The 14,283-nt window shown below is 54.3% G+C and overlaps 1 protein-coding gene across 1 annotated transcript in view; it reads right to left on the bottom strand.

Moving 5' to 3' along the window:
- Nucleotides 1-3,764: 3,764 nt before the first annotated feature.
- ADAMTS14 (ADAM metallopeptidase with thrombospondin type 1 motif 14) overlaps nt 3,765-14,283 on the bottom strand; it is a 73,090-nt gene continuing 62,571 nt past the window's right edge. Inside the window, 6 exon segments of the mRNA XM_044916488.1 lie at nt 3,765-5,794; nt 7,940-8,056; nt 8,178-8,307; nt 11,135-11,342; nt 13,004-13,136; nt 13,587-13,755. Of these exon segments, the coding sequence (XP_044772423.1) occupies nt 5,310-5,794; nt 7,940-8,056; nt 8,178-8,307; nt 11,135-11,342; nt 13,004-13,136; nt 13,587-13,755 (1,242 nt within the window). The 3' untranslated portion in view covers nt 3,765-5,309.

The raw sequence follows: 14,283 nt of genomic DNA, 5'->3' as shown, positions 1-14,283 counted from the left end.
AGGCATTGCTAGGTTGAGGATAAGTGTATGTTTAACCTTATGAAAATCTGTCAAAATGTTTTCCAAAGGGGCTACACCATCTTGCGTTCCCATCCACAAGTATGAGTTCCAGTTGCCCAATGACATCCTGACACTGGACGTGATCCATCTTTTTAATTTTAACGGTTGCAATAGGTGTGAGGTGGTATCTCTCTGTAGTTTGAACTTGCATTCCACTAATGACTCATGATGTGGGGCGCCCTCTTCATGTGCTTACTCGTCATCGTACATCTCTTCGGGCAAAATGTCCGAGTGCTTTGCCTATTTTTTATTGGGTTGTTGGAGAGTTCATTATGTATTTTGGATGCAGGTCCAATTTCAGATATATATGTGGAAAGACTTTTCTCGTGTTTTGTCTTTCTTGCCACTGCCTTTCGAGGAATAGCAGCTCTTTGTTCTGACCTAGTCCAATGGGTCCATCCTTTCTTTTGTGGCGAGTACCTAGGGAAGTTATCTCTGCCTCACCCAAAGTCACAAAGGTATTTTTCTATGTTTCCTTCTAGAAGTGTTATAGTTTCAGTTCATACCTTTAAGTGGATTGCCAAACATTTGGACTGAGTCAGTCTCTGGATAGGATACGAGAGTTGAGGTTTATTTTTGCTCATCTGGAGCTTCCAATTTTCTGGGATCGTTTATGGAAAAGACTATCCTATCCTAACTGAATTATCTTTTTTTTTTTTTTTTTTTTTAAAGATTTTATTTATTTATTTGAGAGAGAGAGAATGAGAGGGAGAGAACACATGAGAGGGGATAGGGTCAGAGGACGAAGCAGACTCCCTGCCGAGCAGGGAGCCTGATGCGGGACTCGATCCAGGGACTCCAGGATCATGACCTGAGCCGAAGGCAGTCGCTTAACCAACTGAGCCACCCAGGCGCCCTAACTGAATTATCTTAGCACCACGGTTGTGTGGGTGTATTTCTGGATGCTCTGTTCTGTTCCACTGTTCTGTATGTCGACTCTTACACCAAACCATACCGTCCTGATTACTGCCGCTTCACCAGAAGCCTGAAATCAGGTAGTGCAAGTTCGACCACTCGGTGCTTTTCCAGAATTGTTTTGGCTATCCTAGATCCTCTTTATTTCCATAAAAACTTTATAATGACTTTGTCAAATTCTAAAATAAGCAGACAAGAGACAGTCTGTTGAAATTTTGATTGAAATACCATTAAATTTTAGATCACTATGGGAAGAATTGACATCTTACCAACATTGAGTCTTGGGATTCAGAAAGTCTCCCATTAGATATTCGTATGCTTTTCTGTGGAGAGGTATTTTAGTGTGTATCACTTCTTTCATTTGTATTCTCCAACTTGGCTGGAGCCCTGAGGCTGGAGCCCTAGATCTTTCTCCTGTGCATCCAGCAGAGGCCTGTGGACAAGTGCTGATGAGGAGGTACAGACTCCCCGTTGTGCACAGGGCGCTTAATGATTCCAAATTGTCACAATGACCTTTACAGATCTGTTAAAATTTCACTTGTATTTTCTTACCTGCCCCTCTGTTGACCACTTCCTCCCATGCTCTGCCTCAAGTAGACCAGAATATACACCCTCTGCTGACAGGGGCTTGTCACTCTTTGGAATTTAGTTCACCTGCTTGCCTTGCAACCTTACCCCTAGGATAAGCTAAAAAAGAGTACCACTTTGTAGGGGTGCCTGGGGGGCTCAGTCGGTTAAGCATCCAACTTCTGGTTTCCACTCAGGTCGTGATCTCAAGGTCATGAGACTGAGCTCCCTGTCGAGCCAGGCGCTCAGCATGGAGTCTGTTAGAGTTTCTCTCTCCCTCTCCCTATGCTCCTCCCCCCTCTAAAATAAATAAAATCTTTCCCAAAAAATGTGTGGCTTGGGCTGCCCAGGCCCCGGCTGACAGTCCCTACATGGGTGGAAGGGCCATAGGGAGACTGGAGAAGGGGCAGGACTCCTCGGGTGGCGGTCTGGGGGCTTTTTCAGGAATCCCGACTCTGACTCTGGCCCACTCCTGTGGCACAGCCAACAGCTCATCTGGTCCCCCACGCAGAGCGGGTCGCCTAAGCTCCATTGCAGGAATACGCCAGGGATGATGCTGTCCCAGGGACACACCCTCCCCATCGTCCCTTGATTTCCCGGTCGGACTGTTTCTGGTGTTTTCACAGGTAGGCAGGGCAAATGCTTTCACTATTTTTCAGATGAGCAGAGGGATCATGTCCTCCAGAATCTTAGGGCCCAAAGGCTCTCTAGAGCAGCCTCACCCCACACTAGACTCTGTAGGGCCCTAACGGTCAATGGAGGTTCCTCCGGGCTGGTTTCTGGGTCCCTCTTCCCGGACTCGAGTACCACAGGCCTGCTTTGAGATATGACACTTTTGCCTGAGATGGCTGAATACGGGTTCCCGGCGGGCTTCAAATTACCGATTCAGCCCAACAGCGCTGCTCCTTGTCCTGGTGATGGCAACCATAGGAAGGATTCCTACGGCAGTCCAGGCTCAGTGCAGCCACCGGCAGGCAATGTCCGCCATGGCACACGAAGGGGGTGCCTCGGCACCCAGGCCCAGGTGTGATCCCTGCCCACAAAGCCGGGGTGCTGGGGCTCTTAGAGGGCCCCACTCTGGCCCCCAGGCCAAGGGCACATGCCCACCCGGGCCCCGGGATTCCGCTTTTTGTGGGCCACATGCTGGGTGCCTCGGCCCACAGAACTCCCTGCCTGAACAGTCATACGAGAGCAACTGTCAGGCCTGCGCTGACATCTCCCTAGGCTGGGCCCCCCTAAGGAGTGACAGGTCACTGTGTGTGCACCCCGAGGCTCCAGTGGTAATTGTTTAGAACAGGTGGTTCCCAGGGGGAGGCTGTTTGCAGACGGATGTAAACAGAGTTCGGACTTGCGGGCTAGAGTGTCCACACAGGCATGTGAGGCCTGGAGGGGGTCTCTGTGCCTGGTCCTGAGCCCCACAACTGGGCAGGGAAGAGCCTGGGGTATATTCATTGAAAGACCATGGTGGTGGGGGCCCCTGAGTGGCTCAGTCGGTTAAGTATCCAACTCTTGATTTCGGCTCAGGTCATGATCTCAGGGTCATAAGATCGACCCCCCCTTCGGGTTCCACACTGGCCTTGGAGCTGGCTTAAAAAATTCTCTCTCTCTCTGCCCCTTCCCCCACCTCTCTCGCTCCAAAAAAAAAAAAAAAAAATGTGGTGGGGGATTAGCGATGTGTGACACGAACAAGGTATGAGGCATGGTTGGCTGTTTTTAAGTTCTACGTGCTCCGTGTCAGCCTTCCCTGCTCACCCAGGCGTGTCACGTTCCTTCCCCCGCCTATGCGGCACTCTCGTTCTGCCTGGACTTTTCTGAGGAAAGAGCGCTCACCCCCCTCTATAGAAGCCACCCTTTGCATGTTTGAACAGCTCTACTAATTAGAACACTCTTCCCTAAGCACACCCCAAAACCACCTCCCAGGCACGTCTACCCTTTGGATCAGATTCTGGATGGTGACCTGCCCAAGGACACAGAGCTACTCAATGGTAGAATCCCCAGGCCTGTGGCACTGTTCTTGCCTCTCAACGCTGAGCTGGTGCTCAGAGGAACCCCAGGATAAGTGAGGCCAAGGCAGGCAGGCTGAGGGTCTATGGCCGTGGCCCACCCCCCCATCCATCCCCGACCCCTGATCATGTTGCCCAGCAGAGCACATGAGAAAGTTGCTTCACTGTCCTTTTCTTCGAAAACAGAGAGAACAAGAAAAACACAACACAGCATTTTGGGGTCCAAAACAAAACACCAAGGACAATGTTAATAAATACATAAAAATGTAAAGACGTGGATCTCAGAGGCACAAGAATGTATATCCCTAACACAGGCAGGCTGCGTCTCACAGGAATGGTTCAGTGTGTGCCCCGGCATCCCAGGGAGGGGGTGGCAGCGGGTGGAGAGGATATGTGGGGAGCCCCCTCCAAGGCCTCTCTTCTCCAGAGGTTGCAGACAGGGACCCACTGCTCCTAGTCCTCTAGCCTGGCTCAGAACAGCCCTCCCCAGCCCCCTCAGGGAAGGAAGACTGGCAAGCCCCTCCAGCACCTGCTGCCGAGTCCAGAAGACCCTCTGCACGACTAAGAGTAAGGACCCTTGGGAGAATTCCTGGGAACCCAGGCAGCTTCCTGAGAGTCAGAGGGTCTAGAGAAGTTACCTGCCTTCGGAGGTAACATGGAGGGCATCTGAGGCCCCACAGTACTGTGGGTCACATCTCCTCCCCACCCCAGCATGGGGCAAAGGCTCACATCCTGCCCCGGGGTACTGGGCCACATGGCCTTGCCCTAGCACCACAAACCTCCGGCCCAGCCCGAGCCAGGCGGGAGAAGACCCCTGACTCCAGCAGGAGCGGTCTTTGGCGGAGAACAAGGGTTGACGGGGCACAACCTGAGAACTCCGTTTCTGTGTCCTCCAAAGTGACCTTCCAGGTCAGCCTCCCTTCATGCCCTAGAGCGATGGCCAAAGCTGACATTCCTGCTTCAGCCAGTGGCCTAGCACCGTTGTGAAGCCCCTGGATGGGGAGGACACACATTCCAGAGTGTCCGGAGCCCCCTTCTCTGGGGTGGGCTGGGGGAAGTTGGGAAGCACCAGAAGCAACAGGAAATGCCATCGGCAAGGGCAGAGGTGGCCACCAACACTGCCTTCCAACCGGCAAAGGCGAGCTGGATTCTGCCTCTTGGCCTTGGCTAGAGGAACCGTGTGGTGCTCTTGCTAGGAAGAGCCGGGCCTGAGATGAACTTGCGCCCCCCGCCCCCGGCACTGCCCCGGAGCCCTGCAGCCAGAGACTTGTGACCACACGCACCGCACGCCCCCTTCCTCGTGGCCTGCCCTGAGAGTGCTCCTCACCTTCCCTGTCCCGCTTCGCCTCTCGAGGCAGAGGGGCCGAACAGACAGGGCCTCCACAGTGGTCCCCACACGTTCTGGCAAAGGCAGGCGGCCAGAAGGATCCAGGGTGGGGGGGCCCCACCGTGTGGCCGTGAGGAGGAGGGGCTAGCTGGCCCTCAGTCCTGCCAGGAGACAGACAGGAGCCCCTGAGAGGCTCGGCTGTGTCGCCCCGGCTCCCGGCTGAGGTATCTCCGGTTAGGGGCTTTCCCTGATCTTTTTCTTCCTCGCACACCCACCTCACGGGGTGAAGTGCCACAGCCCCAAACCAGAACAACAAGAAGGCAAATAATTTAAAAGGAAGTCAGTGTTTGCCCTGACCCGCCATGTGTCCTCCGAGCTGGCGGTCTCCGAGGTGGCACGCAGTGTAAACTTGACTGGCGGGACAGGCACAGTGGGGCTCATGTCACCAGGGAGGCGCTGGGGAGGCCGGTGCCTGGGGGCTTCAGGTCTTCCCTGAGCTGCCCTTTATCCTCGGAGACGGGCACAGGTGCCCGGGTCCAGCCCCAAGGCAGTCCCCGGGGGGCGCTGGGGGAAGCACCCCAGGATGCTCGAGGGCTCAGACTCTGGGGAGGAGAGCGGTGCTGGGTCACCGGGGAGCTGGTGCCCAGAGGGCTCGGGAGCTGTGTGGACCGGCCACGCTGATGGTCATCTGATCCTGTCGGCCCCACAGTGGGCTCCACAGCATCTGGAGGGGCCTCCGGTCCTGGCAGAGCGCTCCCGGGGGCGGAGAAGGGTGGTGGTGAGGCCGGGGCCGGGCTGGTGGTGGGGCCCAGGGCCTTCTTGGTACAGGACTCACAGCACAACCGGTGGTAGCCGGGGAGGGAACAGTAGCGATCGAGCACCTCCATTCGGCAGAAGACGGAGCGGTCCCCCATGCACAGCTCTGCCGCACACACAGCACAAGGACCAATGCCGGGAGGGTGCCCACCCCCCCCCACTAGCCCAGCAACTGCAGGCCCCCCAGCCCCTGCCCTCGTTGGACTCGCTCTAAAGCTCTTTCCCAGAGGGCGCCCCAGGGCTGCCTGATGGAGAGACTGGCCAGAGGAAGAACTCTTATTTTACGGAAGAGGAACTAAAACCCCCTAGAGCAGTGGTTCTCAAAGTGGGGTCCCCACACACGAAGCATCAACAACACCTGGAAGCGTGTTGGAAACCATGCCAATTCTCAGGCCCCATCCAGACCTACTGAATCAGAAATTCTGGGGGTGGGGCCCCGCTGTGGGTTTTAACAAAACCTTCAAGGTGATTCCAAGGCCGGGAGAAATCGGAGAAGCACAGCCCCATGTCCCCAGCCCTCAGACTTGCTTGCAAATTGGAATTGCCCCGGCGGGGGTGGGGGGGAAGGGGGGATTGACAAAGAGCTGCTGCCCAGCCCCCACACCCAGGGAGACTGCACGGTCAGTGTGGCCTGGGCACTGGGCGGTTCTGACCTGCAGCGAAGCTTGGGAACTGTGCTCTCGAGGAAGTGGGAACCCTCACCCCCTCCCAATCAACCCAAAGGAACTGATCCCCTCGGGCCAGAGCCAGGCAGGTGCCTGGGGAACCCACACTTGTGACGAGCAAATGAAACATCCTGCTACCCGTCAACACTCATTTGGAACACCTCCACCAGTAAATCTGGAATCAAGCAGATCTGGCTTCCAACTGAGGCTCTGCCACTTGAAAAGGGTGAGCCTTTGGGCAAGGCATTTAAACTCTCCAATGCTCAGTTTTTTCGCCTATAAAATGGGGATAATGCTAGACATTTGCCAGTGAATAATAACTTTACGATGATAAATACCATTTATAAAGTTCCTGGCATACAGGGGTGCCCTCTATACTAGTTCCATTTGCTTTGGTTCAAATATCATCTAAAAATGTTTTTGTGTTTCTGGGATAGTTCCAGGTAGGTCTCTCCAGACAATGTGAAGGCAGGAGCTTTGCTTTCTACTAATTTTTGCCTGGGGCGGGGAGGGGAGGCTGCAGGGGGGTGGGATAGCGGTGGGGGTTGGGGGTGGTTTGGGGGAACCAGAGAGAGATGAGGGGGCAAAAATGGAAAGCCAGTGGCCTCTAGATGGCGGCAGAATTCCAGGACTAGAATCCTGAGCCCACCCTTTGCTCAGAATGCCACTTGAGCAGCCTGGTACAGGCGCGGAGCAGAAGCAAGGCTGGAGCCAAAAGATACTCTGAGGATATCTAGTGAGACCCCTTTTTTTTACAGATGAGGCCACTGAGCTCAGAGAGGTTTAGGGATTTGCACAGGGTCACACAGCCCGTTGGTCCTCCACTAGAAAATAGGGTCTATGATTTTTCTGTTACTTGTCTTATCAGACCCTGGTCCTTGAGAAGGTGAAGAACGAAAAAAAGAAAAAATTCTAGGAAGGAAGCATAGGACATAGGACCAGGTTCATAGCAGGTGCTCAGTCAATATTAATGGATGGATTGGTGGATGGATCGATGGGTAGATGGATGGTGGATGGATGGAAAGATGGGAGGATGGACCAATGAGCTCCTGATCATGAGGCAGAGAGAATACTACTACTATTTTTGATGTTAGCTGACAGGTAGGAGTGCATGATTATTTCACTTAATTCTCTCAACAGCCCTATGGAGACAGCTCAGATCTTTAATTGCTTATCCCAAAATCTTGAAACCAGGTATGATTCATAATTCAGAACTTCTGAAGTTAGAAAAGTAATATTCATATTACAGAATATCCCGAGCGGGGAGTAGGATGTCCCCTTGTTACTCTGGCAACGTTTCTATAGCAAAAGAATACTGATCTCTTGGGTCAGGCCAGATTCTGCTGCCAAATGAGTTTGCACCAAATTTAGGGAAACACTTGCCGCTTTCAACATTTTGGAAGTGCAGATAAGGGTCTGTGGACCAGTATGGGCAGCACCCACAGCTCACAGCTGAGGAATTGGAGGCTCCAGGAGGCTAAGGTCACGTGGATAGACTGGAAGCTGGGGCTGCCCTACCCCACAGCCCATGCTTGTGACTTTGCAACCACAGGAAGGTCTGGGGAGGGGATGGGGTCCCGAGATACACTTACTTGATGATATCTTGTTAATGGGATGTAGGGGCCCAGACTGTGGCACCCACTGTCCTTCTGGGGTCACAGGTTCCTGAATGTCAGTGCTCACTGTAGAGTTCTGGAGATTTCCTATGAGCGAGGAGAAGCAGCTCTAGTGTTTGGGATTTCTAGGGGGCAAGGATGCAAGCCGGGCTGGGTTTCAGGCCTCAGCTGGAGGAGCTGGGCCTGCCTCCCTTCCCATCCAGCTCACCTGCACAGGCGGGCAGACTGCAGACCTGAACAGTGTCTGGTTTGTCCCCCTCGCACTGCCCGAGGCTGTTGGCATTGGTCCGGCACACCACCTGCCGCTGCTGGATGCCCTCTCCGCAGGTGGCAGAGCACTGTGGTGGGAAGGGCAGGGCCAGGCCAGGCCCCAGCAGCCAGCAGGGTGGGGGGGGGGGAGGGGGATAGGTGGAGAGACAAGAGGAAGGGGGCGGTGAGCTCCAGAGTCCAGCCAATGCCCAGGACAGAAAGGTGAAGAGGAGGGCACCGAGTTTCTACTTGACCCTAGGGACATGTGAAGACAGCTCCAAATAGCCTCACCAGGACAGAATGCCAACGTCAATGTTCCTCATCAGGTGCTGAATAGCGCCGCCCTCAGCTCAGAACCCTCTGACCCTTTTTGTCACCTAAACAGTTCACCCCGGCTCAGGAGGGGACCCCAGAGACCCCATTCCAGCACTTCTGCCCAGGGCCACCATGTCTGGTCTATGCCCTGGGTCCTTAAATATTTTGTGTATCGTCCTGGCAAACCCCCTTGTTGCAATCCGCCAGCCTGAGGGACCTAGGGCCAGTCCACTCACTTGATGATATCTTAGCAATGGGATAGAGGGACCCGGATTGTGACACCTGCTAAGCTGAGCGAGCTGGGTGACAGGGTCGCCATGGACCCCTCTAGCTCTGACATTCAAAGACTCTGTGACTCCACGTACTGAACTTCAGCCGACAGAGCAGGCTCAAAAGTGTCTTCTTCCCCGAGAGGGCAAGGGCCGCTGGGCACCTCATCCCCCGGGGCCTCACCTCCTCTGAGTGATGGGGGCTGGTGGCAGGGGCTCCCGAAGAGCAAGGCTGCCCAGCGCGACCGGGTCACAGGGTTTGGTCGGCACTGCCCCAGCCTCTCCTAGTGGGACCAGGAAGAACCTACAGACGTGCACTTCTGCTGGGGCCTGAGGGAGACATGAGCATAAAGGGCCACACAGACCGTGGGACGAGATGGCTCATCCCCCTCCGACCCAGGATGAAGAATGACAACAGCCCTTGAGTGCTTGGTCAGTCTCAGGGGAACAACTACCTTCCACACACCACCCCCCCGACCGTCCTTCTGCTGTCAGTTTTCTTGCAGACCAGCTGTCTTTCTGTTTTATATTAAAACAAACAAAGCTATATGTTATGGAGAAGAAACTAAAATCTGCATAAGTTGTGTGGGGATTTGGGATTATTTAAAAATACTCTTTATTATGTAATATTTCCAGCATATGGAAAAGTATGAGGAAGTTGGTCATGAGAGCCTGTTCAAATACCACCACCAGCTTTCATAAATCAGCATTTGGGCACATTTTCAAATACTGTGTCATGCCTTTTTAAACTTTAAGTGCACCGTATCTCATTGGAAGTGATTTTTCTTCATACTGCTGCGCTTTTTCTCACCCCTGTTTTTCTGAGGTCTATCTATCTTGGTAAGTACAGTTCAAGCTCATTTATTTTTCTCCATCTGTGCTATTTTATTATATGAACAGACCATGATTTTTTGGGTCCAATCTCCTACAGATGGGCATTTAGAATATTTCCTGAAATTCTGCTATTACAATAAGCATTGTTGTGCTTATCCCTGTGACCAAATGAGGTTTTAAAAATTATGGTAAAACATATATATCATAACACTTACTATTTTAACCATTTCTAGGTGTACAGTTCAGTGGCATTAAGCACATTCTCATTGTGGTACGACCATCTGTACCTCCACGTCCAGAACTCTTTCCTTCTCCTAAACTGAGACCCTGTCCCCACCAAACACGAACTCCCCCACCCCCTCCCCCAGCCCTAGGCACCCATCCTCCTATTCTGCGTCTCTATGAACGTGACTACCCTAGGTAAGTGGAATCACACAGCATTTGTCATTTTGCGTCTGGCTGGTTTCCCTTAGCATAACCCTTTCAAGGTTTGCATCAAATGAATTTTTAAGTGAAAACTCAAGGCAGAAAATTTCCCTGTGGCCACTTGGAGGGCTTAGCCAGAAGCACTTGGACTGATGACTCCTTCCTATGGTTTCCCCTTTCTTAACCCTGGCCTCCCAACAGTGAACTTTCTACAGAGCTGCTAGGTGATCTTTTACACCTGCAATCAGAGCTTGGAATGCCCCAGTGAAAACCCTTCAACAGTTTCTCACTGCTTTTAGAATACATTCTAACTCCTCACAAAGCCCTATAGCACTGACCCCGCCCACCCCCACCCCCACCCCCACCCCCCACCTGCCTCTCCATCATCCTGTAGCCCCCATCCCTTCCATTCAGCTCCAGTCCCACCGTCCTTTTGGTTTCTGGAACATGGCAAGGTTGTTCCTGCCTCAGGGTCTTCCTGTGGCTCATCCGTCAGGTCTCAGCTCAAATGTCACCTCCTCAGGGAGGCCCTCCCAGATACATTACCCGCATTTACTTCTGCACAGCTCCAACTGCAATCTGTAAATGCTTTTGTTATTGGTTTACTTATCTCTTCTGTCTCTCTTACTGGACTGGAAGCTACATGAGGCCAAGAATCATGTCTAGTCGATGATGGATTCCAGGCATTCCTAGTAAAGTAAGCCTGGCACATAGTCGGCACTCAGTAAATATTTCTTGAATGCAAGAAAGTGCTTCCGTTTGCTCACCTGTGTCACGAGGATATTAGCCCATGCCTCCTAGTTCTGACCCAGTTCTAGGTCAAAGCAGATAGTGAATGAATAGAAAGGCCTAGCCCAGAAACATGGCCCAGCAGATGTAGGAGCTGTTGGACTTAGTTTTGAGAAAAATCAGTTAGGATCAGATCAGATATGGGGAGAGAAATTCAGAGACTCTCTGCCTGCCGCGAGTGCCACATCTTCTAGCAGCCGCTCACCCAGACCCACCTCTTCCCGGACTCCCCAGAGAAGGTGTCTGCCGGCCCAGCCCCTCCTGCCCTCTGAGAACAACTCACCTGGGACCAGGCTCCCATGCGCCACTGGGCTGGACAGGGCACGCGGAGGCAGGGCCGCCGGGCCTCAGGCCGGTCCCCAGGGCAGGCCTTGGCCGGCATGGCCTTGTGGGTACCGTTGGAGAGGGGCAGCAGGCACTGTACCCCCCTGGTCTGCACCCCCAGCTTCCCGCAGCTCCGGCTGCAGGCACCCCACTCCTCCATCACCCACCTGGAGACAGACGAGGCAAAAGGTGGAGGGGAGGTGGGACGAGGGGACACTTCCTCCCAGGGTTGCTCCCACCCCAAATCACTGCAGGCAAGAGCTGGAGAGTGGGTTTGAGCTCCAGAATGCTTGGGAGCCTAGACTACCATCCGCCTGGCTTTGCAACTGCCAGGCTGTGTGGCCTTAGGGAGGTCACTTATTCTCTCCTGTTTCCTCATCTGAAAAATGGGTATAGTGCATCTCTAAATCTAGCACCCTGCATGTTCGCAGGCAAGCTATTAACGCCCCTAAACTCAATTACCCCATCTTTACATCAGGATTCTTTCAACACCTTGTAAATATCAGAGCGTCTCCGGTGGGCAGGTACTGTCCTAGGTGCTGAGCTACAGCAGTATGCAAAACAGAGGGGAGTCGGCTTGTGGAGTTGAAGCCCCTCCCCTGGGCCTCCTGGGACAATTAAAGGACTTGTATACTTAAAGCACGTGGCAGAGTGCATGCACGCAGTAGGCGTGTAATAAGTGCAGGTACGATTATTATCACCATCAGCACCTGCAGAGTTTCGGTGCTGATCCACTAAGCTGGTGGTCTCCAGTGTCTTCTAGCCAGAGCAGCTCCCAAGAGCGCGAGAAGCGGACAGGGCTGGCTGAGTTAGACAAAGACCAAACGGGGGCGTGGGAGGGGCAGCCCCCAACCCCTACTCCCCTGTGTTTCCTGAGACATCTTTTAGGGAATGAGGGCTCTTGCAGCCAACCCATTCCTTTAAAAGACAAAAATAAAAAGGCCCCAAACTTCACTTGGCATTTTACAGAAGAGAAGCCAGGTGGGGTGACCTGCCCAGGACCACAGTACAGTTAGTGCCACGTGCTCTGTGACCACAGACGTTGGTGGGGAAAGCAGCCTGCATACAGTGTGAAAGGGAAGTGCAGAGGGCTGAGGGCCTGGGCCGGGCACAGGGAGGCCATGGTGGGCTCCGTGCTGGTCACCAGCTCCCACCCCGGCCCTAAGGCTCCCCCAGCCCGTGAGTCAGCAAGGCCAAGGTGGACTGCTCGGACCCCCGAGGATTCCTGAGGAGGCTGGAGAAAGGACTCGGCTCTCTGCCTGGGGGCCGAGGAGGTGCTGGGGCCATCTCTGTAACACGCTCAAGACCAGACATCGAATCCCTGACAGGTCATAGGTCTTCCTCTCCACAAAGCCCCTTCCAAATAACCCTAAGAATAAGACCTTGTGCTCAAATGAGCCTGTCTCCTCAGGCCAGGCCAGACCGCGACTGGGGGCTGGTGTCAGCATCCTGGCCTATGGCCCGGAGCCTAGAAGCACTGAAATCCACTTCACCTCATTGTCCCCTCGGACACTGAGGGAAAGCTATGTCCCCAAAGTGGGCCTCGGTTTCCCCATCTGTTAAAGAACACTGGAAGGGGCAGAACAAAGGAAACATCGTCCTTCTTCTGGGAGTGCAAGTTAACCCAGAAGCCGCGCAGGGGACAGATGCTCAAAGAGGGCCGCGAAGGCCACGAGCAGAGTCTGCCGTGTGGGCTGCTCTGCTCAGGGAGTCCCAGGGGCAGGGGCCAGAGGAAGCAGCCCAGCAGCTCCTCCTCCTGGCTGAGGGAGGGTCAGCGACACCCCCGGGAATGGGATCAGGCTCCCAGTCCCTCCCCTAGGACACTCACGCGGGCTGGGCACATGGGTGCTGGTTGCAGCGCCGGCGGATGGGCTTGGGTCTCTTGCTGTGGTCACACAGGTGCCGCTGGACCATGTGGTGGTCGCGCCGGCGCCGGCAGCCATATTTGGTAAACTGAATCCCTGTGGGGAGGGCAGGCTGACTTGGGCCGGGTCCGGCCAGGCCCCCGCTGCTCTGCCGGGGCCTCGGGGATGGCAAACTCTGGAGAGCCTGGAGGGCCAATCCTACCTCCCTCTGTGCCTCTGCACCCTCCTGCCCTGCTCGCTTTCTGAGGAAGCCTTGATCTGCCCATCTCATGTGTCCCTGGGTGAGGGAGGACGGGAGCTGACATAGCTGGGGAGCCCTCACAGGGCACGGGCCCGGCCCCACTACTGCTCCAGCACTCCCGGCCCCAGCCCCAAGGCCCTGCCCAGACAGGCTGTCACACCCGAGACATCTCTAAGGAGAAGGTGGGGCACAAGCTAGGGACACAACAAGCGGAGACAATGTTGGCCCCCAGCCACTCCTGCTCTTCCCCCGACAAGGCTTGGGCTGCCCCCACGAGGCCGCCAGACGGCTGGACGGGCCAGTACCTCCTCCGCAGGCCTTGGTGCAGGGGGCCCAGCTCTTGAGTGCCCACTCGTAGGTGTCTGTCTCCTCCAGGAGCACATTGTTGCTCCCGATAAGGGGCAGCAGGTCCTCATGAATGATGTACTTGTAGGCCAGGCTGCTGCGGGGGCCACCCTCTGCTGGGGGGAGCACCTGAGGAGAGAAAGAAGAGGTGGCACAGGACTGGAGGGCAGAGGGGCAAGGCCAGCATGGGGTGGGGGCCAGGGAGGAGGAGTCAAAGGGAAGGATGTGGGGTCAGCACTGGGCATGGCCGGGGAGACCATTCACACCAGCAGCCATGCAGCAGACTCAGGCTACACACCTGCTGTGTGCTCATGGATAATTTTCCCTCCCACAGACCTAAGTTCTAATAAGGGCAGGAAACATGTCTGTCGGTCTGTCCTCCTCACCAGGGCAGCTACTGACACTCCAGAAGACAGTCTATAACGACTCTTACCAGATGTATGGTGGCAAATGGTTTCTCCCATCCTGTTCAGCTTGTCTTCTCACTGCTGTCATTGTGTCTTCTGATGTACAAAAGTTCTTAGTTTTCCATGAAGACCAATTTACCTATTTCTCTTTTGTTGCTCATGCTTTTGGTATCACGACTAAGATCCAAGGTCATGGGATTGATCCCTCTATTTTCTCTAAAAGTTCTATGGTTTTAGCTCTTGTGCTTGG

The sequence above is a fragment of the Neomonachus schauinslandi genome, chromosome 6 (assembly GCF_002201575.2).
Source record: "Neomonachus schauinslandi chromosome 6, ASM220157v2, whole genome shotgun sequence".
Lineage (NCBI taxonomy): Eukaryota > Metazoa > Chordata > Mammalia > Carnivora > Phocidae > Neomonachus > Neomonachus schauinslandi.
Note: the sequence above shows the minus strand (reverse complement) of the source record. Positions and strands in the feature narration are given on the sequence as shown.